This window comes from Perna viridis, chromosome 11 (assembly GCF_037379345.1).
Source record: "Perna viridis isolate PV_CMFRI_1.1 ecotype Kerala chromosome 11, ASM3737934v1, whole genome shotgun sequence".
Classification (NCBI taxonomy): domain Eukaryota; kingdom Metazoa; phylum Mollusca; class Bivalvia; order Mytilida; family Mytilidae; genus Perna; species Perna viridis.
Genome location: NC_142455.1, coordinates 4,001,404 through 4,027,851, shown reverse-complemented (window position 1 = coordinate 4,027,851; position 26,448 = coordinate 4,001,404). Strand labels below are relative to the sequence as shown.

The 26,448-nt window shown below is 32.8% G+C and overlaps 2 protein-coding genes across 2 annotated transcripts; one reads left to right on the top strand and one right to left on the bottom strand.

Annotated features, from left to right (window-relative positions):
• Positions 1 to 575: 575 nt before the first annotated feature.
• Positions 576 to 16,568, bottom strand: LOC148602372 (protocadherin beta-13-like). The gene is made up of 4 exons (XM_088553115.1): positions 16,509 to 16,568; positions 13,851 to 14,002; positions 13,541 to 13,597; positions 576 to 770 (listed from the first exon to the last, which is right to left on the bottom strand). The coding sequence occupies exons 2-4, from the start codon at positions 13,881 to 13,883 to the stop codon at positions 672 to 674; spliced, it is 189 nt and encodes a 62-aa protein (XP_088409241.1). The 5' UTR covers positions 13,884 to 14,002; positions 16,509 to 16,568; the 3' UTR covers positions 576 to 671.
• Positions 16,569 to 19,139: 2,571 nt separating this feature from the next.
• On the top strand, positions 19,140 to 20,947 carry LOC148602371 (heavy metal-binding protein HIP-like). Its single transcript, XM_088553234.1, has 3 exons — positions 19,140 to 19,221; positions 19,820 to 19,965; positions 20,519 to 20,947. Exons 2-3 carry the CDS (start codon positions 19,821 to 19,823, stop codon positions 20,908 to 20,910), a joined length of 537 nt encoding a protein of 178 aa, XP_088409360.1. The 5' UTR covers positions 19,140 to 19,221; position 19,820; the 3' UTR covers positions 20,911 to 20,947.
• The last annotated feature ends 5,501 nt before the right edge of the window (positions 20,948 to 26,448 follow it).

Sequence of the window (26,448 nt, the reverse complement as noted above, 5' to 3'; positions counted from 1 at the left end):
AAGGCTGACTTTATAGCTGATCTGATCCGAAAGAAGAAAAATCGTTTAGTCAGATCCTTAATCTCTGTTTCCTCTATATAGATAGTGTATTATCGTTAAACAATTCTAGTTTCGCGGATTTTATACATCACAGCTACACAAAAGAACTTGAGACAAAGGATACCACAGACGCTTTTAAGTCAGCCACCTATCTTGACCAATATGTAGAGATGACGCCAAAGGGAAATTATTGATCAAACTATACGACAAACACGGTGATTTTTCATTCCGTATTGTAACTCTCCTTTCTTCAGTGGCAACATACCTTCAGGTCTTTCGTATAGAGTTTTCATAACACAACTTGTACGTTATGCCAGATCTTGCCGTAACTACGCAGTATTTTTGTATCGCGCTAGACTTCATACAATCAGGCTTCTTGAACAGGGTTATGTTGCTTCGAGAATATTGTCCTTGGATTATATTATGTTGATTTCCGATAGAATCTTGATTCTCTTCATTACTCTTTTTTATCCACGGAGATTCATCTTTTTTTTTTCACATACGAACGTTGGTACGCACATGTACTGCGGATAAATACATATTCTTAAAACTTGAACCTATGAAATGCCATTTGATATCGATAACCAATGGTGTATTATATGAACTAATTAACTACATGTCGTCGGCATGCATCATACCTCTTTTATCTCTGCTTGGTAGAATGGATGTTCAAACATCGGTGCATTGTCATTTATATCCAAAATAGAGATTATGACTCTATACACTGCTACCTGAAATATAATGCCTAAACGCATTCATAACTCTCATGATTATGACTATCGGATTACTGAATTAAGGAACGGACGTCATGTAAATAGTAATAAATACATTGTAGTAAACATTTTTTTCAAGAAGAACTAGGTACGAACGTCCCAAATTTACATTAGATTTACTCCCCTTCCGATCGTTTTATCAAAGAAGTCAGGTTGTGATGAAATTATCTTATTTTCAATAAGATACTTTTAAATAAGTCAGTATGAAATGATCTTTGTACATTATATTAACATTACTTAATATATTTATATGTATACGCCAGAAAAAGGCGTCTGTGAAACTGCTCCTTTAAAACCAAGAAAAAAAAGCAGCAGCAGAGATAGATTTTTTTTAAGTTTGCAAATAAGATTAATTTTCATAGTTCGTTTTGTTTTAGCGCCCGTTTTTTTCATATAGTTTGTGGTTGTTTATCCGTTAAAAAAAACAAAAACAAAAAAACAACAAAAAAAACAAAAAAAAAACAAAACCAAAAAAAAAAAAAAACAAACAAACACCAGAAGTCTATCTTTATAACGATGGTCTTAAAATAATTTTGTTGTGCAACCTAATCATCTGATGATAGTCATAAAACTATCATTTTCAATATCCTAAGACATGTCTCTGGATATCTTTGTTAAACATGCCCAAGATACACGAAGTTTCAAAAAGGGGGTTCCAGACTATCGTCAAAAGTTTGCTCAAAACTATCAAAAAGGAGGGTGTCAAACCCCTAAATCAATCCTTCCTACGATCCGAAACCGACGCAGGATTTCATTATTTTTTCAAATACAATGCGCTTGTTTTATCTTTTATATAGATAGAAATACACAAAGGAACAGCTGTAACTCTGTACCTGATTTCTTAAAATTCATACATGTATTAAATCGTGCAGAAGTTTGAACGTACATGTCTATGAGTCAAATGCAGCTGTAAATAGTTTTATTGATGTACTGATTACTCAACGTCCTTTGGCAGATAATTCAAGCATTATAGTATCTGGTTTGTACTGGACATACAATCTTACGAGACTTTTATTTTGCAATCCTTCACCATACGTGTTACGCCTGTTTTGGCCCTGCATGGAACCATATGTGAAGATACATGCGTTTTGGATTCCACCATGCATGAAACGCTACACATGTAAAATACATGTTTTGTTATCGCATGTAAAACGTATGTTTTGTCCCCATATATTCAACAAAAATTTTCAAATATGATCGTCTTCTTACCGATATATTTATAAGTTGCATACTAAAATCGTGTGGTTGGATTTTCAGAAACGAATAGAACAAATTTAACATAACTTATATTAATGTGAACTTGATTCATGTTTACAAGTGTATGTAAGAAACTTGACTGTGTAATTTTTTTTCAAAAGAGTTAATGTGAGATTTGCATCTCTAACTATGAAATTTGAAGAACTACTACATTGTGCACATGTACAAAGTATGTAAACTGCACATGTACTGTACATGTCTCTGACTAAATCAAATAATGTATTTTTGTTGAATCGTCATGAATGAAACAATAAATTTATATTTAGATAATATACCAAAAGTAAACCCAAAGGCAATGGTTGGGGTCAAAGGGTTTGCGTACACATTGCTCAAAAAATTTTATTCCTCAATAAGAATCAATGTATGATAGCTAATTTTTTTAGAGTACAATATCAGAAATCTGTTTGATGTTTTATCTTAAATTTTTGGCATGAACTTGTTACACAGGATGGGATGAACAATCAGAGAACTACTCCTTGACCAGTAAACATTTTACAGCCATTTTGGCATTTAAGTTGTTACCCAATTTATTCAATGTAAATATTTTTGAAAATAAAATATTCCATACCTTCTAGCCCTCTTCATTGATTGTTTGTAGCAGGAAACATGACTATGTGTATAGTGTTTCCCCAGAAAGTTAATTAAGTATTTTTAGGGCACGCAGTCGTCACAGGTTATATTAGGGGCACCTCACCTTGACATGAGGGCAATTTATTTACCATGTTTACTGAAACCGGCAATAAATCCTTAACCCAACATTTGGAGCATGGCATTGTACATGTAAGAGCATAAAAAGGGTGTTTACTCTACAGTAGTACATTTTGGCATGCGAATTAAATAAAATAATTCAATTAATTTTATAACATTATTCTAGATGAACGCATGGTTCAGCAACGCCATGTTTAATTGGTCCTCTATTGCATAAGGCATATTTTTTTTTATTGATTTGAGGGAGGGGGCCTTTCTGGATTATCTTGTATTATCCTACATGGTCCGTCCCATTTTCAGTCTGTCCCCTGGTTGATCCCTCCCATGACTTATTCATCTATATATTGATAACCCGTATAAAAAAACAACATTTAGTTAAGAACCTGTTTAATTTTTGCATACACACAAGTATTTTAGACCCTAATTTGAGGTAGCCATTGCCTAAATCAGCGAGCACCGTCAGCTTTACTATACATGTACCGTGTGTGTTAGACTCATGAACGATAATAAAGGACATTACAAAACGGGAGGGGGTCGAAATCAATATTTTTTTCAATTTGAAAATCTGCCTTGTTAATTGATGGGGGGGGGTTAATAAATGAATAACTTAAGAAATTTTCCCTCAAAATTCCAACCCTATACCCCCTTTTCCCTCGCTGTCATAATGGTCGATACCTTTATAGCACTTCGCAATGCTTTATATATTTTATCCCTTAAGGGCATCTATGGCAATATCCTTTTCAGTTTTGGTCCGTCAGATCAAACTGTACAGATACCGGAAAAATTACAGTTCTCAACGGATGGTGGGAATATTTTACACATATCCACAAAATTCAGACGATTGCTGCAAAGTCCAAACAAGAAAATGATTGGCTTTTCTGTCTTACAAAAGCTATGCTCCGATTTGGATAATATAATCGAAGTTATATTTTTTTTACAAGGCGGGTTAGATTCTTGACAACAGCGACAGTTGAACAGCGAAGATACACATACCTACATCCACCTCCCGAACTCTTTAAAAAAACATCAAATTCACTTCTTTTTAAAAGTTAAAAAATAGAGAAAGACTTGAAAATTATCGGAAGAGATGAATTTACTTTTATTGAAACTTAATCTTAACCCATGTACTTTTACTTTTTTTATTTGTTTGGTTTAAGGAAGCGATGAATTTTCTCCGTAAGGACACTTCCGGGACATGATTTTGTTTTCGTTAGTATATTCGGGAAGCTTAAGCAAAATTTAGATTGTACATGTAATAACCGTAGAGATCGCATCGTTTCGTGGTGCTCGCTATCAATTATCAAACTTGCCGAGTATTTAACACAATTCATCACAGGTTTGAGGCATTTCACATTACATACAAAGAAATTTTATATATGTCAATGTGCATATGGATCACATTTTACATGGACATGTAGTAATATACATGTACAACTCCTGTAATGGATTCAGTGGAGAAGTTTATAAAGTAAAAAAATCATTATGCTACTTTCAAGAAAACCGATGAGAATCCATCTCGGGTGTGATAAACACCTACATGAATTTAGATATTTATAGCAGAAATAAAGACATAACACACTAATGTTTTTAAAAAAGGACAAATTTGCAATTTGAAATCAAGAATCTTTAATTTGAATTTTCCTAGTGACAATTTTACAATTAATTGCTGAATGAATGTACCGGTTTACATGTTAACTCGTTTACTAGTCAGTATATTATACTTTAGTACATGTATATTTAGCACCATGGAAAACTACAATACAATATCATTGTGCTATGCACAATAAACCAGTAAGAATATTTAAACCATTTATAAATCAATGTACAATATATACAAATGTTTTGGATATGATACTTTGATTTGTTAGGAAAAAGATGAAGTAAACATGACTAGATCAGCAGTTATGTAGTCATAAGTGGCATTAACACAGACTAATACTACTGTGTAAGACCCCAGAACATTAGGAGAACTTTAGATGGTCTATATATTGTACAAAGTGTACATGCAGAGAATGTTTTCAAGGTAAGTACTTACATAAGTTATCATGTACAGTATAATAAAATTCATTGATACATGTTAATGCTTTGCCTTACTCAACATGTTTCCTGATGGTACATTTGTATGTTAATTATCTTCAGTGTAATAAACTGGTTTTTTGTATAGATAGCAGTGATATACCGAATGTTTCCAGTGTAAAAGAATCATTAATTCACAATGTAAAGTAAATTCACCCGCGGACTTTATCCCGCAAAAATATCACAACATAAATATCAATCTGCCATTCACAAAGTTTAAAGTTTATGTTGAAAATAACAAGGAATAATGGTGGAAATCTACATAATAAATATAATTTCAAGTGGTTATCATTAAAAACCACAATGTAATCACTCGTCACTGACTCGTGCGAAGAACGCGAAGAACGCATTAAAATTTAACTCGACCTATATACTATGTGTAGTATCATTGATACTACTATCCCATAATTTATCAATTGCACGGTTTAATTCAACAGATTTTCTAAATATGACGGAAGGCACATGGATTTGGGTGATGCATTCGGACACAGACGTCGGAAACGATCCATCTGAAATCGAGAGAGCGCATCAGCTATATTGTTATCTTTACCATAAACAGATTCAGCATGCACAACAAAATTAAATTTTGCAGAACACCACATAAGGCGTCTCATTAATTTCATAATTTCTAAAGTTCTCGACCTAGATATTTGGATAATAAACACTGTGGCTTTATTATCGCAGTGAAACAGAATTCTTTTTCCTGTCCATTCCTGACTCCATACCATAGCGGCAATAACAGTTGGATATAATTCCATGTAAACCATTGATAATTCTTTTGTTTCAAGAATAATTTTTTTTGGCCAAGCTCCTTTGAACCACCGATTTTGAAAGTATGCCTCGAAACCACATTTTGAGCTGGATAAAATCAGTATATAAATCATAATCCGCAGATGAAATTATATCATAATCAATGAAGAAAGAAACACCATTCTATCGACCGAGAAACTTAAACCACATATCTAAATCTTGCGGGGATTGATACATGATGATGTAGTTCTTTAACGGAATGTGCCATATTCAATAGAAAAGAAATAAACGATCGTCCTGTTGGAACTACTCTCATTGCAAAGTTCAAATGGCCTAAAAGACATAATAATTCTCGTATGGTACATGTCCGTCGTTTCAAAAAAGAGAACAAAAAGTATTTAATTCGACATACTTTATCTTCAGGTAGCTTAGCAAGCATATTGTCAGTGTCTAATATGATACCTAAATATTCAATTTGTGTGACCGGTCCGACTGTTTTGTGGGAAGCAAGTGGAACGCTCACAGAATCAAACACATAAAGTAAACGTTGCATTGTTCTGTTTGCGTTAGAAAGACTATTGTCAATCGTTATAAAGTCGTCCAATTGGTGAAGTACATTTGCAATACAATAATTATTTTGCAAAATCCAACAAATTAATGACGAAAAATGATCGAACATTTTTGGACTTTAACGTGAACCAAAAGCAAGTCTCGTATAGAAAATATAATAACCATTCCATTTAAAACCATACAGATGCCATAGACTAGGATGAACCGGTACAAGTTTAAACGCATCTGATATGTCTGTTTTGCAACATTTAGCACCCTTACCGCACTGTTTAATAATCTCTATGCCATCATCGATTCGAATGTAAGAAAGAGAAAAGTCCTCCTTGTTTATGAAATCATTTAGACTTCTATGTAAGGACTTATTATGGGGAGCTGCTAAGTCGAGAATAAGTCGCTTTTTCGTCGAATAATTTCCTTCTACGATTCCAAAAGGGCTAAATCTATGCATTCTAAACGGCGATTCTTTAAATGGACCAACGATAAAGTTATTTTGCAGTTCCGATTCTATTAGCCGAGATACGTTATCTGGGTATTTCTTAGTTGATAATAAATTTTACATTTAAAGTGTAATCAAGGGAACCAAGGTTACAGCGGTAATCAAAAGAATGTAATCCAGGGACAAAGACCCGACATGGAAAACAGACATACACAACAAAGAACATACAGTAACTAAGATCATACATACAAAGTTAAAAAAGCAAATGAGCAACTCGGACTCCAAAAGTACATGCCGAGAAGTTTGACAAGCCTGTGGGTAAAAAAACGTGGGTAAAACCATGAATTACAAACTGAACTAGATTAGTATTGGGATGGTTTCGTAATTCAAAACCTAGTCTTGAGACGTCAACTGGAGTACTTGCTTTAAAAGCTTCATCACTAGCAAGAGTCATTTAGATGCAGGTGGCTTGCTTGATTTTGACAGGGGTATATAAGGCTGTATCTGTTGATTAGCAGACTTATTGTTAAATTGATTAGTTTCAACATGAGCATAATGATAAAGATTACCTCTTGCACAATAGCCGGCTAAAAAATGGTTACAGACCTCTTTACCGGTGAAAAACAATTTTGGACGACCGTATCTACCGGTGTCATTCTGCTTAGAGGCGATTGACGGTGCCTTAATATTTTCAGTAAATCTAAACGGATGTAAAAGTACTTAACTAAAAGACATATCTTGACACATTTCTGATATGTGCAAAGAGCTACCACAGTGAGAACATGTGTTTATAGATTTTCCTATACAAATGGTATTATAAAGTTATTTGTCGCGAACCGACCAATCTACTGTCAAACCACTTGTGCTTTTGATTGATGCTGCTTTCATCGCAAATGCTTTATGGTATTCATAGAACGTTTTCCCTGGAATTTTACTGCAATGTCAATGACATCTTGCATGTAGTTTTCCAGCTCTACAGGCCGATTTTCGCTTTCACATACAACATTTTTGTAAATATTGAAGCTTTCAATAAATTCCTGGAGTGAAAGATCTCTTTGTAAGCGGCCGTCTTTTGTCTTAAGTGTTGTGACTGTTCCATCTGCTTTTATCTGTCTAATGACATTGGTTTCATTAGTTGTCACAAGCAGAGAAGCTAAATTATTGTACTTGCCTTCCTTGATCTGATTTCTTTGAGTTGTTGACACTAGATGAAAGTGCGAGAATATTCCAGCTGTAACCTTGATCTGCGATGAAACAGCATATGGATCGATCTTTGAATTGACTGAATTATTGTCTCGACCAATTGCCGTGGGGATGTTAATCCTCTCTTCATCAAGAAGTTCCCCGTGTCTTTTCACTGTTTCACTGAGTTTTTTACGGTAGTGAATAACTCCTTTATGTCACTGTTTGCGTTACAAGGAGAAGATACATCTTAATTTGCAGTTTCAACTGTTACCGCACTATAACTTGAGGTTCTACTATTTCCCTGAATCGGGGCCTCCATTTGCGTAAGTGTAAAGTTACTTGGCACATTAATTCCCATATTGGAAAGTTTGTTTTGTAAATCCAACTTATTGGTTTTTGTTGGAAGCAATAATAAACTGTCTGTATTGTCGCCTTTTCATTTTCTACGCGACATTATATATGTATATATGCATAATCCAAAGAAAATAATATTTCTTTTTAAAGACGTATAGAAATTTGTTACGAAAAAATTACAAGCTTTAACTTCAAACTTCCAACTTCAACTGAATCATATGCACCTGCAACATTAAGGTCTCACTTTAACTCGTAAATCCCACCAATTACAACTAGCATTGACATTGATAAATCTGGACGCTGACAGATCTGCATTCCCATGAAATTGACTCATAAACTATAATTAATTTCTTAATTCACATCCTCGAACAATATCTATACACTCCTTAAATCTAGGCATTCTCCTGTACTCGTGATCATTCTTTGGTTATTCACTCTTTTCAATTAATAATTATCCTTAATGTAATTTGGATAAAGTACCAGGTCAGTCTCAGGTGCGTCCCAAACGGTTGCATAATAACTGTTCTGTCACATTTTTTCGCATTTTGCACCATATCTCAAAAGCTATTTTTGATTTTTGCATAAAACTTTACACACTTGTAAGTTATATTAATCTGAAAATTTGTATACCTTTTTGTATTCTATGTTTGAGTTATTGAAATTTTTATTGAGTTTTTTTGTAAAAAGTGGGGAGGGGTTCATATTTCGTGCCAAAATGAGGTGAATTCCGGAGGTACAATAATCATTAAAATATATATATGGGTGGTTTAGTCACCTAAAACTGTCTTGCATCCCTCCCATATTTTATTGATTGATAGCCCTTAGAAAGAAACAATATAGGGAATTTAATTTTATTATTTAGATGCATTTAGAAACATTATACGTTGAACGCTGCAGCATTTTGTGTTTCTTTTTTTTATCAACTTTCTGTTTTATTTAACTTTGAAATTATCAGGAGTCTGTTGTTGAACTTGCTATTAATCTTAATTAGTAATTAAAATATATTAATCAATTGATTAAAATTAATCACGTAATTAACTTGTTGTTCAACTTTTCATTAAATTTAATGAATCATTAAAAATGCTGATCGTGTCATTAAATTTAATTCACCCACTGGACTTTTATCACATATTTAAAACACCATTTAAACAGTTTGCGATAATGAATCAGTCAAAATCATGTTTTAGTAGGACCCGGTAAAGAGTTATCTCCCATTGACCATGAAACAATGTAAACAAAGTTTGAAAAGTTGAAAGTTTTACTATTAGTAAGTTAAAGTGAATGTAATCTCAATAACATGTACTTAGGTACCATAATATGAAATACTCTTGTCTTGAATGCAAGACTATGAAAAAAGTGTAAGTTTTTACAAAACCAATCAGAAATGAGTTTTGGTACATTATTTTACTTTATAACTTCTTTTTGTCACATAGAAATGTAATATTTAAGAAGGATATGCTACATTATCAATATTTGGTTATATTAAAGTAACAGGAAGTGCCAGAAGTTGATATTAAAAGTACATTATGGGATGCACTTGTATTTTGATCATGCAAGCAAAATTTGATACAATGATTAAAAAATGCAATGATTAATTTAAGATGAACAACAAAATTTAATCATTTGATTTACTAATCACTCAATTAAGTTTTAATGACTCATTAAAATTAATTACTCGATAATCTTAATGACAAGTTGAACAACAGACCCCAAGTTATTTTAATATTTACTTTGCTCCCTAAATCAGAATTATTGCTTCAATTTGGTATCATATAAAACATATCGTCAGCAATGTTTGTGTGTATTTTATATAAAAGAGCAGGTTAAGGAATGAGTCAGGATATACTTAGCATGACATCCTGTACAACCCTGTGTTATTCCAACAACACTGTTTATGCTTTTTTCACAAGCTTACGATAACAGGCGTATCATGTGCTTGTGGTGCAGCTCCTTTTAAAAATTTGTAATGCATGCCCCTATGTGGACCCACCTAATCTTCATTCTGATAAAAAAGACAAAAATGCCTGGTTACATAAATGTAATTTGATGATCTGTGTATTGCATACATAATGACCCAAGGTTTGAAATTAGCAGGAGCCCTAAAATTTGATGTGGGGTACTTTGATTTTAAAGAGCTATAAAAATTAACTGCAAAAATTTGAGTTATCGGCTACCAATACATGCAAAAATGTACATAGTTATGGAGGATTGAAATTGACATCGGTTAAGTTGCCAGAGTTGAGAAATTAGTAGTACCTCTTATATACCACTCTCCATAGAAGATAATTCTATTGACAGTCACAAGTTTGAGTTACTGGAGCCCCTGGGATTAAAACATGTACTGTATATGGATTTTTATTCCATCTTTCTAATGAGGAATGTATAACAGTAACTTTGTTTTATACCACTTACCACCATGTACTTGTATAGATTTGCGGATTATTTTGCTTTCTGGTCAAAAATGGGAGCCACCGTTTTCTTAAACAGATCTGAATTCAAGATATGTTAAGTTTATTTATTGATACGCTGCAGTGGTAATTTCTATTTAAGGACATTATAACCTGGATGATAAAAAATAAATGAGTGGGATTTCGGGAAAATCTAAGATATTATAACAAGTCATTCACTTGCTATCTTGCACCTGACTTATATTTCAATATAGCTATTCTTTATTAATGTAGTTGTGAGATTAAGTATATGATTCTTATTTGATATTATTTGATGCAGTACTTGAGTACTTTGATTTAAAATAAATTTGAAAAAAAAACTTTTATTTAGTATTGATATAGAGCCTTTGGTTGAATACATGTATGTCACCAAGTGACTCAGTGCAATAGTTAACACAAATTTTAAAAAAATCATCATCCGATCCTATAAACATGTTAAGTAGAAATTACATGTACCCATTAACTAAAGTTCAGTAACACATCAAGTGCAATGTACATGTTTTTTAACTTAAAGTCACTTATTTAAACATTATTTTCTCTTGAAGGAAATTCCAGCACTTCCAAGGCTATTTGAAGATAAGAAAGATAACGAAAATATTCAAAGGTATTGTGAATAAGGACTCATTTTAATACCCATGCATAGAAAGTTTTGGGTGTATAGGAACTCCTCTATAGATCAGTCTGTTTGCTTTTCCTTCCACTAGTCTGTCAACATTTCTTGTAAGCGTGACTTCTCCAAAAACCTTTTATGAGATTTATAGGAAGTTTAGGCATCATATTTCAATATGCATAAAGGAATATAAACATTGTTAGAAGAATCGAAAGAGAGATAATCCGACTTAAGGGTTTTACAGTTAAAACATGTAGTGTTAAACCTAAACTGCTCATTAGATTTTGATGATTTTTTTTATATGCAGATGTTTGAGAGTCCATTTGAACCATAGGTATTCTGTTTGTGAGTTTTATCAAAATACTTTTATCATTTGCCACATTGTTTCATGGTCACATTGCGTCAAATTCAAGGCCTGAAATCATTTTCTTAGGAATTCTTCTGTTTACTAAAGTAATAGTCTTGCACACACAATTAAAACTGTGCAAACTCATAAAAAGCCAAAATTACAATGCTTTCTCTTGGCAGAATATATGCCAATTGCTGATCGTTTACTTGGCTATTGGTAGAAGTGTATCTTTACATGTATATACACAGTATGCAAGAAAAAAATGTCATCCAAACCTCAGGTAAGGAACGAAACACACGGAAAGCCAATATTTTTTTTGTCATTTTTTGTAAAAATATGGTTTTCATACCCTATGTAAAAAACTGAAAATACATGCGTAATACATACATATTTTGTACATGCGTTGTTCATACCATGCGTGTTACATATGTAATACATGAGTAATACGCGTGTATTTTCACATGCTTTTACATGAAGGTCCTAAACATGCGTTTTACGCATGTAAAATACTTATGTAAAACGTACGTTTTACATGTGTAAAACGCATGGTGCACTTTTCCTGTGTACGACATGTCAACAGACAACAAGACTACATTTCACGACTCTATAACATACTTTTATTAATTCAGGACCAACTCAACATCAGAATTTTCTTCATACAGTGCGCCTATGACTACTACTTCTAGTCTGACTCAGCTTTGGAAGGCTTGGAAATTTTATTCTTGAGTTTTAATGAGCACCACAATGACAACATAACAATAACGGGAAGAATTGTTATTAAAAAAGGCAAAATGCATATGAAAAACAAATAAGCATGACAAAAGTACAGGTACTTTATCGCCACTGTTTGACGTTTTGATTTGTATACATGTGTATGAGATCCTATGGATCTATGGACAAAAATCGCCAACACACACATTTATGAACCACGATCTACAACATTTTGAATTACATAGTTTCAAAAATCAGTAAACAAAGTGCTGTAGCACATTCGTATTAATTTTTTATTCTATAAATACATACAACGTATTGAAAAGTTTATTACGATATGCAAATATCAAAGTTGGGCTTGATTTGTTTTACTCCTTCTCGGTTAATTACATTTGAATTAATTTTTTTCTCGTATTTTAAGGGCCTTTTGCATTACTATTACTATATTCGAATGAAAATATGACATTTGTTAGACATTTTTAACAAAAATATAGTTGTGAATATTCACAATATCAAAGTAAAGAGAGAAAGAGAGACAACAGCAATTTGTAAATGGTCTTATTTCGTGTCGACTGAAGTTAAGTTCGTCTCCTAAGTGCGTTATTACAGTTATCCGATAGTCTCGAAAAGTTTTATCAAAGATTTGTCGTTTATCTTAAAAATATATCCTACAGTTATATAACCGAGAGTAGGATTCCCTTCTAGCAAGAAGTAGTCCTCGAGTCGAGAAATATCACAAGCTATAAAACTGTGCAAATAGAGAATGGTTTTGACGTTCCTATGACCAGAGTAGACTTTACAACACAGACAATAGCAAATTCATAATATTTCTCTGAATCATGTTTGTTGCAAATGTTATTTTTTGCGATTTGTTGGTTTGTAGGGGTACATGTAACTAATTTGCATATAAATCACCGGGCATGTCATGTTTCCGTGGCCATTTTAAGGCTGTTACAACAGGCTACATAATAAAATATATAAACAGTTATTTGATGTGCTTCTTAAAATGAAGGAGTTTGAAGAATCAAAAACGATTTCCTTTATTTTAACAACATCGATACGTGTCCAAAGATATGTATAATGATTCAGTTTATGTTTTGGGGACAAATTGATTTTTACATTAACTGCATGGATTTGTAGTGTTGTCTGAAAATCATATTAGAGTAGATGAGTGGAAGATATATTGGGTTGTCTCTGTCAGCGTACTAATAATGGCAATTTATAGATCGTTGCTGATAAGTAAGTTATATATGTGTATCATGAATATGGATGTACCTGATCGATTGAAATCTGATCGTCAAATGCCTTGAAGAAAAGCTCCCATGTTGACATCTAAAAGAGTAAAATACAATAAAACTATTCATAAAAAAGAAAAAAAAATGTCGACATTCTCTCCACTTTTAAAATAAAACATATTGAATGGATACTTCTTGCCCTTTCAAAAGAATACTGTTTTGCTTTTTATTTCATATTATCATTTTTGTTGGAGGTTAATCAATTATTCTATACTGTCCATAATTTAAGGATGTTAAAAGGCATTGGTTCATGTTGATTCCATGTTCAATAGAAAAAAAAAACGCTTTACCTTCTCCCTGTCTAGTTGTTCTTTAAGATACATATACCCGGTGGCATCGTTACCAGTGTTATTGTACGTGAAGGAAATTATATCCGGAGTTGTGTAACCAATTGGCACAATATGTACAGGAACACCGTTTCTTGCTATGGCAGTGATAGTTCCTTAAGGAGTGAAAAGGAATAGTTTTATTTATAAAAAGAAAGTATGTTATGTAAGGTTTCATTCTAATTTAGAGGGCAAAATGTATAAGGAAGGCAGTTAGATAACAAAAAGGAAAGGAAGCATTTTTAGCTTCCAATTAAGGACTTTAATTGTAAAATTTTAAAAGACATTTCCTATCCTATGGTAAGTAGAAAATCCTTGTATAGATTAAGACAAAAGAAATATGTTATTATTTTATTGGATAGTATGTAATATCCAGTTTTTCTATATCATATTGTATGTATCCCTACCAACTGGAGTAATATTCGTATGTGTCAGTTAAAATATGAATATTACTAATATCATTGTTTTTTCTTGTTGTTTTTGTTACTTTGTATGTATGATTTTAGTCACTTTATGTTCTTTGTTGTGTGTGTCTGTTTTCCATATCTGGTCTTTGTCCCTGGGTACATTCTTTTGATTACCGCTGTAACCGTGGTTCCCTTGGTTGATTACTCTTTTATATTTAATTTAACCTTTTCATATATCTAACCGATTGTATGATCTTTGTGTATTTTTTTTAGAGTAGCTCAAATGAAGCAAGGGAGAAGAACTTACGGTTCAAAATGATACACAATAATGAACAGGTTTTGATAACGTTAGACATCATCTGTGATCTAAAAAAGGAATAAGGGCAAATTTATTATGAAAAAAGTATTGTGATTGTGAACACATTGGTTTAATTCTTTGAATATGATAAATTTTATTAATTTCAGTCACTCTGTTAACACAAAATCAAAAATTCAAATCATCTAATTGATAAGTGTACGTTATGTCTTGGTTATTTTATTTTTTAGGCTAAATTTTAAGTAGAATTGTTAAAAAAATCAGAGAATGGACATATTTAAGTCAGCCTCTAACAATCGCGTCAGAATTCCTCTTTACTTGTTCCCCTGTTTTTTAATACAATATTTCATTACCAAATTGATATACATGTTGATGTAAATACCTGTTTATACTAAAGGGTTTGCCTGGATCAACGTTGTAAATCTCGCTCGGGACTACTTCAAAAAGTTTAAAAGAGAACAAAAATCGTACCGAATATCTTTATTGCGAGACTATATTTACAAAATACTTGAATTTACAAATGTTGGGAATGATCTAATACTGCAGATTATTTATGGAAAGAATGTCATCTATATAAGTAATACAGTACGTGTATGCGGTAACTTGCCAATTTTATAACATGTTGAGAGGTTTAAAAAGAATGTGAGGAATTGTGATTTTTGTTTAGGGAGAGTGAAGAAATCACTTAAAACAATCATTTCATTTAATTCAATATCATGAGAACAATAGTATAAATATTGATGAATCTAATACTATAAAGTTTCGGTCAATAATGTCATAATGTACCAATAATTTATCGAGTCACCATCCTATGTGGAATAAAGAATATTCTGCGGGTATGTGGAACAGAGGAACTGTGTAATAGGTAGTTTATACAATTCAAGCAATGGACCGTCCTCTCCCGAGTGTATATTTCAGAAATGAATTTATTTAATTACTATAATGCACAACATCTTTTATATTAATCAATTTATTATAATAGTTATATCAATAAAATCTCGAACACGTGTTTACCTTTACTCAAATTGATACAGGCTATTGTAGCAGTTGTATCACCTTTGATAGGATGAAGTAATTGAAGTGAAGATATACTGATTTTGAGTAGTATTTATCAATTGAAACAAATCAATTGATGTGTATTGTTTTAAAATATAACAGTTTTTTTTTACAATGAACAATTGAATTTGACATTTTGTTAAAAGCCAACCAAATTATTAGTAGTATTTTTTTTAACAATGCACTTTTGATTGCATATGCATGTACAAATATCACAACACTAGTTTTTAGTATTATCATCGACATGATAGCTAAGAGAGTAAGTATTTACTTTTCATGTAAAGATTATAAAATGGCATATTTCTTGGGCTTCACCATATCTATTCTTTTTTCTACTATAATGCTATACAAGTAATGATTTTTCTTTCCTTAATTTTGTTACACATACCGAAAGTATGAAGGTAATCTATTCATTCTATGATTAATTCAGGGAGGGAGATACGTTATGAGGAGAGAAGGTAATATGATTCTATACGGTAGGATGTGGACCATAATTGGAAAAAATGCGAAAAGTTGTGTAATACACTTATTATATTTACTATTCGTCCTCTCGGACGCCCTGAACCCATTTGAACAATTAACTATTCGCAGAAAAATACAACCAAATTGCAAAATAAATTATATAAGCTTCAACTTACATTTTAAAGTACGGAATAGTTTGAAATATTCATTTTTCTTGTTAATTATGTATATCTTAAGCAGCAATGATCGCATACTTAGTTGATAAGATCAACTGGATGTTGTTTCTCTTAACTGGTATTGGCTTGTTGCTTGTAATCAAATATCCTAATTTCTAATACTAATTATTATATTCTATATGTTTTGATAAAAAAAATAACTAACCAGGATATTTGTACTGAAAGTTTTCCTCTGCTTACTATTCAATCCAATAAAAGTATCCCGTTCTAGAAATGTTGTGGTTTTTAAATATTACACGTTTATCGCTGACCAATCATTAGATTTCATCGATCCCTCACAAATTATTAATGATATTGATAAAAAGGCATTGAAGACACTGTTACGTAGGCTAAGACGGCACATGAAAGCTAAATGTAATTTTAGATGATAAAGGTATTGCGGCTATCGGCAACGTGTTTAATTGTTTTGGCCGAGGGATGCAAACTTCAATATTTGAATAAGTGTAGCAGAAATATGCGCAAAACTAAAATAATTCTAAAAACATATTTGTTTTTATCTAATGAATTGTGCAATCAAACTTAAAGATTCTTTAATATTTGTATAAAAGAAAAAAAATAAAAACACATAATTATGTGTGCAAAGTGCCCGATTATCAATGACGACTTCCAATTAGAATATCAGCAATCAGTTGTCATAGAGAAGAGGGTTGTGAATTCAAAAGTTTTAATAAATAATACGAACTGTATATATACACATGTATGCTTTACAAAAGTCAATCATTATGGCTTAAGATAAAATAATTGTGAAAATATTTTTGTTTTAAAATAGTTTACAGTTTACAGTTTAAAGTAAAAGAAAAATAACATAGAAAAGTTGAGGCTTTATATTATTGTGCTATGAAAAACGTGGAACCGTTTTTTTATACCTTTTACACGAAGCATAATATGCACAGGAAATTATCTCAAATGATATCAATGCACCTGCTTTGATATGACGAATAGCACGACAAAATATAGAATCAATGTCTACATGAGTTGAATTCAACTTCTTTTCATTTCCTTTTTTTCCGGAAACCTTGTCTGTGTTTTTGCTGTCATTGTATCAAAAGAGTCGTATGTTGCAACTACATGTAGATCTGATTTGGTTTGAAAGTATCATTAGAAGATTGAAACTTTAACAATTGTACCTAGCGTTTCCCAAATACAGATCCAAGAATAAAAAGGAAAAAGGGAAACGGAAGACGCCTTACCAATGTGAGTTTACTCACGGATTTCAGTGGCTTTTATTCTAATCTTACAACGGTGTGTAACGCATTACAATTGATCCTAGATCGAAATTGTTGTTAAAATTTGAAAGGATATTTTAACACATTTAATTGAGTTCTGTTTTAACAAACATTTCGAACATCTCCATATAATACTTAGTGCAAGTAATTCGAAATATCTCGAATAACGTAGAGCCACAAATCGTATTTGAATACAAAACCCCATCCTCGCCTTTGAATGAAATCATATATCACTCGTAAAGTAAGAAAAAAAGAAAAGAAGAATAAAAACGCCCATGCAAATTTTAAACCTATTTATTTATTATGCTACTTGTAGATGACTATCGCAACATCCCTTTTTGACATCATAATGTTTCAAAGCCGTCTTGGTAAATGTTTTAGATAAAACAACAAAAGCATTTAATTCTGGATGACATTGTAGTGACTGTTAAATTGATGCAACATCTAAATATTTTTCTTTGTTGCTATAAGACCAGTACAGCACATACTAAACAGTCGTGAATATTTTAATTCGATTTGAGATGCAATCACAAATATTAAAATGTGCACAAGTAGAATGATCGCCAAAACCGCGAAAATTATCCGGTTTAGAGTAATACACTATACATGCAAATGTTATTTAATCACCACAGATATATTTATGTCGCAATGTAGGAAGGAGGTTTAGCGCTCTGTAAAACCTAGATTTAACCTACCATTTCGTTTGAAATGCCTGTACAAGTCCGGACAATTGGGGTACCATTTGCTTTGGTGGTGTATTATCTATTTTTTCAGATTTGTCTTTATTTGAATATGAATCGAATTAGTGTTCGGTTATTTTTTTGTTCCCTTATCTGAAAATCTTATTATTATTTTATGGTTTATCGCCATACCCTGTTTTTTTTTGCAGTCAGAAAAAAGAAAACAGAAATGATAACAGATACATATCTTTTTTTTCTGACACGGCCCCTAGGGAAAACACCTTCAGAGTCAAAAATATTACAGAATAACAAAACACGTTTTGACATTTAGTCGGAAATAAAAATCATCTTCTTAACGAATTGAAAATCATGCTAAATATATACCAGGCAATATCAATAAAGCATAATACATATTCAGATTAGTAACTTATTCACGTTATCTTAAGTTGGATGGTATCAATAAAATTATAGATGCTAATTTAATTATCATCAATGTTCATGTATTATGAAACAGTTTAAAGAGATATGCACCGAGGCATGCACCAAGCTAACATAATTGCCACACTGATTGAAATGATTAATGACCAAATGTTTCTTTCTGTTAGTTAAGGGATTTGAAAACAAAATATTTTTCTGAAATGGTCCTTTAACAGACTGGCAAGTATATTATTTGTGACATATATTAAATTCAGAACGATGAACGCAGGCAATGTATTTCATCTTTTCATGTACATTTTGAAAGCAGAAGACTATCAATGGTTCAATGATAGTTAAATTCTAATGATAAAACAAATGCTACACAAATAATGGTTATTTTGTTACAAAATAATCGAAACGTTGTTAATACAAAAATCAATAGTAGAAGTGTTTTTTTAATAAAACTGAGAATATTTTTGTTGTTCTATATCGAGTTAATTTTGTTAATTCGACAGATAATTCAACAACGAGAAAGGTGAGATATTCACTCTTGATTTACATAGACTTGACATGTTGTGACAAAGGTTTTGAAAAAAAAATAGAGGTGACGTAATGATATCAAGCACTATTCTTTTTCTATAACAGAACATGAAACATTAAACATTAGACGGAAACTGTCATTGAATAATTTATATTTGGAAGATTTATTTATAGGGGCACAAATGCAAATTTGCGAAGTCTTCCTTAATCTGAAGCAAACACAAACAAAAGGAAAGTATACGCATTGAAATGTGTTAGATCGACTGTAAATATGTATCCATAATGTATTACATGTATGTATAACAGTCGTGTTTATGTTCATCGTTTGAAAAGTTACGTCAAAAATAAAACAGAATAGTTACATCGGCATTTGCAGAGGTTTATTCTGGTACTAACTGCATTATTTTACGAGTCAGGTCCTCTGAACTGCCATGCATTGAAATTTGCTAGAAATGCTGAAATGAGGAGGTTTCTTGATCAACGTCATCCTCTGTTATTTTTATTTGTTTTTGGGGATTTGCAATGTCTTCGTTATTGAAAGTTCAAGAAAATTCCCCGTCTAGATATCGAAATTTGTATTTGTTTTTTTCTAGAATGAGTACCAATGTTGTATATTTCATCTTTATTGCTGCTTTGTTACCATCGATAAGGGCCAAATGTTCCGAAAGTGATGCCTTCATCTCAAAGTATGTCAAATGGCAGATGAGTACCATGGAAACATCCTGTCAAGACCATAGAGGTATAACAATTTCTGGTACTCAAGAGAAACCATGGAGTTGTTTGATTTTAAGAAAATGGTCATATTCTACAGAAATGCGCATTTAAATAACCTAAAATGCATGGTTTATTACGAGTCGTTTCATTTTGAAAACAAAATAATTCTCTTCATTTATCATGCTTGAAAATCACGACAGCTATTTCAAGCATGATAAGTATACTCTACCAAAACTTGATCCATGACAAGGTTATGTTGATTATATAGCCTTTCCCTTTTTGCTGCTTGTTATGTATGATTTTGTATGTTACGTGTTGTTTCTATACACGAATTTGTTTTATTTCACCTTAGGCCTCGAAACATATGCCGCTCCTCAAAATTTGATATTACATTCTTGATAATTTATTATTAACAGGTTTAGGGTGTTTAATATGATTTACTTATACTGTTCTCCTATCAAATAAATAATTGTAAGTGGTTATTGTTTCCTCTTTGAAACTGTTCTCACCTTCAAATTATGCTTTTTCATGTACCTGTTGTATCATTGTCTTTATACTAAATTTATATAATTTTTCAGGGAAAGTTGAGTCTATAGCATTTCATGCCAGACTTGAAACAAGTTTACAAAATTTGCCAACCAGGTCGACGGTGAAATTTGACAAAATTTTTACAAATGAAGGCAATGGCTACAATGTGAAAACAGGAATTTTTACGGCACCAGAAGACGGTGTCTACAGCTTCTCGTGGACAGTGGTGACAGCAAAGGGTAAAACTTGCCATACAGAACTAATACGTGATAATATGATAATTGCGTACTTATATAATCACGCTACAAGTAGATTCCAAAGCGCATCTCAGAGTGCAGTTTTGAAATTAAAATCAGGGAACAACGTCCGGGTAAGAACGCATGGAAGCTATGGGCAATATTTTCATAATACCTGGTCGTCTTTCTCTGGTTTCAAAATATAAATTTTGAATATGAATAAAAATGCTGATTGAGTACAAACATTGTTATTACCAAATGCATAATTATTGTTGGATAATAGAGTTGCGATCACTTATAACCTTTCTTCGATCCTGTCAGGAATCGCCGTCTTAGAACAGTTCTAAACTGTCAAAAACTGTTCTGACCAGCGACACAGCTTGTCAGGGTCTGTCAGGACTTCGGACAAGCTCTGTCATAATTTATCATGGGTCCTGACACCCTCCTGTCAGGAACTGTTCCAAGTAAAATAGATACGTGAATAAGAAGATTTCCTGACCGATTCTGACAGTCATTAGATCGAGAAATACTTCTCTGACTGAATTACATACATGATATGTACGTGATTACAAAAAAAGGCGTAGAACCCGAATCCCGATTCGTACGACATGAAGGAAGCCTTGCTATGTTTAAACTTGATTTTTTTCAATTTTTACCCGACTTGCAGTACCAACACAAAGTATTGCCTCCCTGACTTAAAAATATTTGGATTGAATTCTTTTAGGTTGCAGACATAGACACCAGTATGATACAGATTTCATATATATATTACATTCAACCAGCAGCACGACTTTATTTTGTTTTCAAAGAAGCAGGGAAACCTTATTCATTTGAGTTCGCCCTTAAATATTAGGGGGTCTCTTTCTAATCTTAAAACGGTGTGTAAATTACTACAAGAATGTTGCTTCTAATTAATCTTGTCTTTCGACCTTCAGTTTGTAAATTACATTGCATTCACGAATAATGTGTTGGATGAAATCTTCTTGTGACCAATTACAACCTCAGATCGTAATATATATTACGAAATGCTTAACAAATCCATGCATTTTTACACATTATCCATTTACTTAAAGTTGATTATTCCGGTACTTTCCTTCTTTATGACATATCAATGTCAATTTTTTGGAAATATATGAATTATTATTGCACAAGTCATTGAATTGAGTAGATTTAACCAGGTTTCTTGACACGATTAATTATATTTTGGTTGTTTACGATAACAATTAATTGACTGATAGAGACCAAATATTTTCTTCTAATCCTGTAGGGCAAAGTGCTATGCTAAAATGTCCTTTAAACAGGAGGGCAAACATATTGATTGTATTTACATTGATACCGATAAACACAGGCCATTGTGTAATGGGGCCATGGCAGTTAAATCAAGTGTCATATGTAAAACATATGTTACCACAATTATACATCTTCCTAGTACTCGTGTTACAAATAATCGAAATATTGTTGTTAATACAAAACTCAGTAGAAGAAGAGTTTCTGTAAAATACAATGAAATGAGGCGATCTGTTTTAGTTCTTTTTGACTTCTAATTTAAACCTTTAATTATGATTAAAAATCCAACAACAAGAAATGGTTAGATATAACTTTCACTTTCAGTATAAATGCGCTATGCTATGTCGACATAATGTTTCAGTTGTCATGAAGCATGAAAAATATATAAGAGATAATGCTATAATCCCATGCTCTATTCCTTTTGCGTTATTCGATATACATGTAAGTGAATGGAGTGGTGCCTTCTTTTTTGAAATAAATGTTTTATAAAAGAAGTTCGTATAAGAACACAAGATCAAATACAATTTCCCCAAAAATCTTCCTAAACAGTAACAACCTGAAGGAAAACTAGAAAAAAATATTAGCAAAGCTCACAAACTTTATACTTCCGTCTCCCTCATTTAATAACACCTTTTAACCTCCGTATTGATTTGGATCAAAATGATTCTGTGAAAGTTCCATTCAATTCCAATCAGTGCTGTTGGAGTAACGGATAAGGGATGGGTGCACTACATGTATTTTCTGGTATTCACAAATAAAAAAGTCCATGTTTTACTATGTGAACCCCCTAATTTATTAAAATCAAAATCTTAAATAGGACGTGCACAATGGGAAAATGTAATAATCATTCTGTGTACATTTTTGTGTAAGTTCCCCCTTCTGTGTATCAGAAGGAAGGAAGGACATGTCTATCACTATTATACCCTACTATGCAAGAGGGGTATAAAATCGGCTATTTATGTATGTCTACATAATGAACATCATTTAAGTATGACTGTATACAAATGTATTGAAACAGTAATGAACATGTCCATAATTCGAAAACGTAGGATTAGATAAAATTAGATGCAAATTTTTGGTCGTTCCCTCCGCCGGACTCGAACTCGTACCGCTGTGACATCTATGGCAACACCGCCTGCACTAAGTCCAGCACCCTAGACCACTCGGCCAGCTAGGCTACTTAACCCATCAAACAATCTATTTTACGTCTTCTATTGTCTCTAAAAAGAGGTAGAACTTTCAAATTTGATCACTGCAAAAGAATGGGGAAAACGTAATTCTAAAACAAAACATCATAGCCCTGATTTTATATAGGCATTTATAGAGGTACATGTAGTTCTTTGCTCATTCCATTTCTTTTACTCGTTGATTCTCCCAATTACGAGCAGTAACAGCTGAAATACCACCCTTTATTCGAGCAGCAGTAGCAGCAGCTACATAATTCGCACAGTCGAGAACCAAAAAGATACATGTAGATAGGACCCATGCAACCTGGTTTATCGGACAATGATACTTTCATGACAGTGCAACACCAAGATGCTTTGTCGACAGAAATACACCAAGATGCTTTGATGAACGGACTACTCCAAGAGCCCTTTACAACCAATGCACTCATGTTGCACGAATGAAAATCCCAATTCAAAAACCCAGTAGATAGAAACATTTTTATGTAACCGACAGTCGACCGCTGAATGCAGATGACTATAAAAATAAATAGAAAAGAATACTGGTTCACTACGTGAATGACCCGCAAAGGAGATGGACGCACCCGGAGCAATAAAGATTTACAAGGTAGTTCCCAGTAGAGGAATTCACTTAGAAGAGGTCACCAGTCGTGATGCCATACACGTGCAATGGACAAAAGAATGTGTCAACTGTAAACCAAACAATGAACTGAAAATAGAAAGTGCGTCCCCAAAAAGACCTCGTGGTAGACCAACTGGAGGAAAGAAAAAGGTCAATAAAACAGATGTGACATCTGCAAATGAAACTGTATAGAGAGGAGTTCGGAACAAAGATCATGTAGCTGTATTAAGAACGTAAAACGTACAACGTCAGAATAACAAATACAAGTGGAAACCAGAGCGGAATATCGTGCATCCTTGTATAAGACTCGATGACCTTAATAAATTAAGAGAGTTACGAAAGTTCAACTAGATGAATCATATTGATCTACTATAACAGGACATTATACAATGAGAGGATGTTTCATCAAAAATAGCAGGAGCTATATGGGATGTACAATGAACACCATCAGAAGGGATGTAAACAGAAGGAAGAGAAGATTAAATAGAGCGGAAGAAAACAGCCTTGACGCCAACGATACTGGGACGGCAACACTACTTATAGTAAAGTAGAATCATCAGAAGATTGGATCGTGAAGTGTTATTTAAAGGGGAAGAAGAACACTTTATGGAACAGACCGTTGGGCAGCACCCGGTTTTGACGACACCTCGACGAATACATGAATATGAATTGTAAATGAAATATAAATATAAAAGAAAAAAAACTCTTGTTGTGCGATAAAACTATTCTAAAGAAAGACCTCCTTACAAAACAGGGTAGCTCAAAACCGATAACACCTATTAAAACCGTTAGCGATTACAAAGATATTTACTATCAGAGCCTCATAACACGGGTCAAAGTATTAGTGACATACTATAGCAGTAAAATGTTTCTTATAAAAACCACATCATACAATATTTAAACCAAAAAAGGGGGCGTAGGAATGCAAATATGGAGAGAAAAATAAAATTCCGTAGTTCTATGGTTTACCCCTATAACGGGTCAAATCTTGTACACGTGAGATGTAAATATTGAAAGTATGAAAAAGAAATCGGTTTACCCGAAAGAGCCTCATAACACGTTCAAAACAAGTTTAGGTGTACGCCACATGCAAATATCGGAAATACTATAGTAGTAAAAGTTCAAAATCCTTATAATAACAAAAGAAAAAAATTAAACGAGCACACAAGTCTCAAATAAAAACAAAAAAGGGCATAGGAAACAAACTACGAATGAAATTATGGAGAGAAAAAAAATCAACAAATCAATGGTTTACCCCCATGATGGGTCAAATCAAGTACATGCGACATGTAGACATTGGAATTTACCCGCTAGAGCCCCATAAATATGAAAAGATAGAATTCATCAGTTATAGGTGATGAATAAGTCGACTATACAAATCTAATTATAATAAGAATGAAAGGCAATACACCATTCAAAAGCTCTTAACGTTCCGATTGTAAACATCAATTGTAAACCTTACGATAGTCAGTATAATCTTTAGACGTTAGTCAAAATAGAAACATTAATTATTCAAACTGAATACAAAAAATATTAAAACAAAAATAATTAAAACAATGATAATTTTTTTTCTTAGTGGTAAACATTGCACAACACGTCCTTACACCTGTAATGTATTCATAAAGCACAATAAAATGCGGTTAAAATCAATACACGGGCTGTTGAAATCACCAGTAAATTGAAAGTTTAAAATATCTGTCTAATCGGTGAGACATCTATTCAAATTACACAATCTATTGAACACAAAGAAAAATCAAATCAAAATTAAAAATCTAATCAAAATACCCATTCAACTATTATACAAAGACAATTACAATGAAATTACAAACAAATAATTAGCAAAAATAATTAAAAAACAATGAACGATAATGGAAATGAAAATTAAAAAAAATATAAATAAAGAAAGATAACTCTTGTCATAATACAACCCCTTTTTTATACTTACCTGTTTATAGTACACTATATAATGAAACTAATTAGGACACTTAATGAGGATACCTATGGAGGTCGTTTCAACCTTCCAACCATTAAGACCCCCCCTATATGAAAAGGTTCCCAAGTTCTCTTTATTGGTCCCCCCTCTAAGTCTACTTCCGGTCACCCCAGGTCTACTGTTGGTCATACCCAAGATCCACTTCCGGTCCCCCTCCCTCTTCCGGTTACATCCAAGTGTCACCTCCAGTCATATCCAGGGTTCACTTCCGGTCTCCCGCCCTTTACCGGTCAATTCCGGTCACACCCAAGGTCCACGTCCGGTCCCCTGCCCACTACCGGTCACTTCTGGTCCACGACCACCGGATGTGACGTCATGCGCATGTGCATTGGGGCTAATCCACCTGTAATCCACCTGAAAAATGCTAAACGTTTCCCACATCCCTACTACTAGTGTGAACTCATGGAACCAAAGGTCTACATTCGGACACTCAGACTATTAAAATCAACACTTTGTTCAACTTGGACATATGATAATAGCTGCTGACCTTAATGGTAACTACACATATGGTTTGAACTGCTAAACAGTTACCAAGCGTAAATCAGATGAACTGCACAAATTTCTACAAGAAAATGGCATTACAGTACTTAATAAATCCAACATTTCCCGAGGATTGGAGCATGCATATAATCCAATGCATTCGACACTAGACTATATT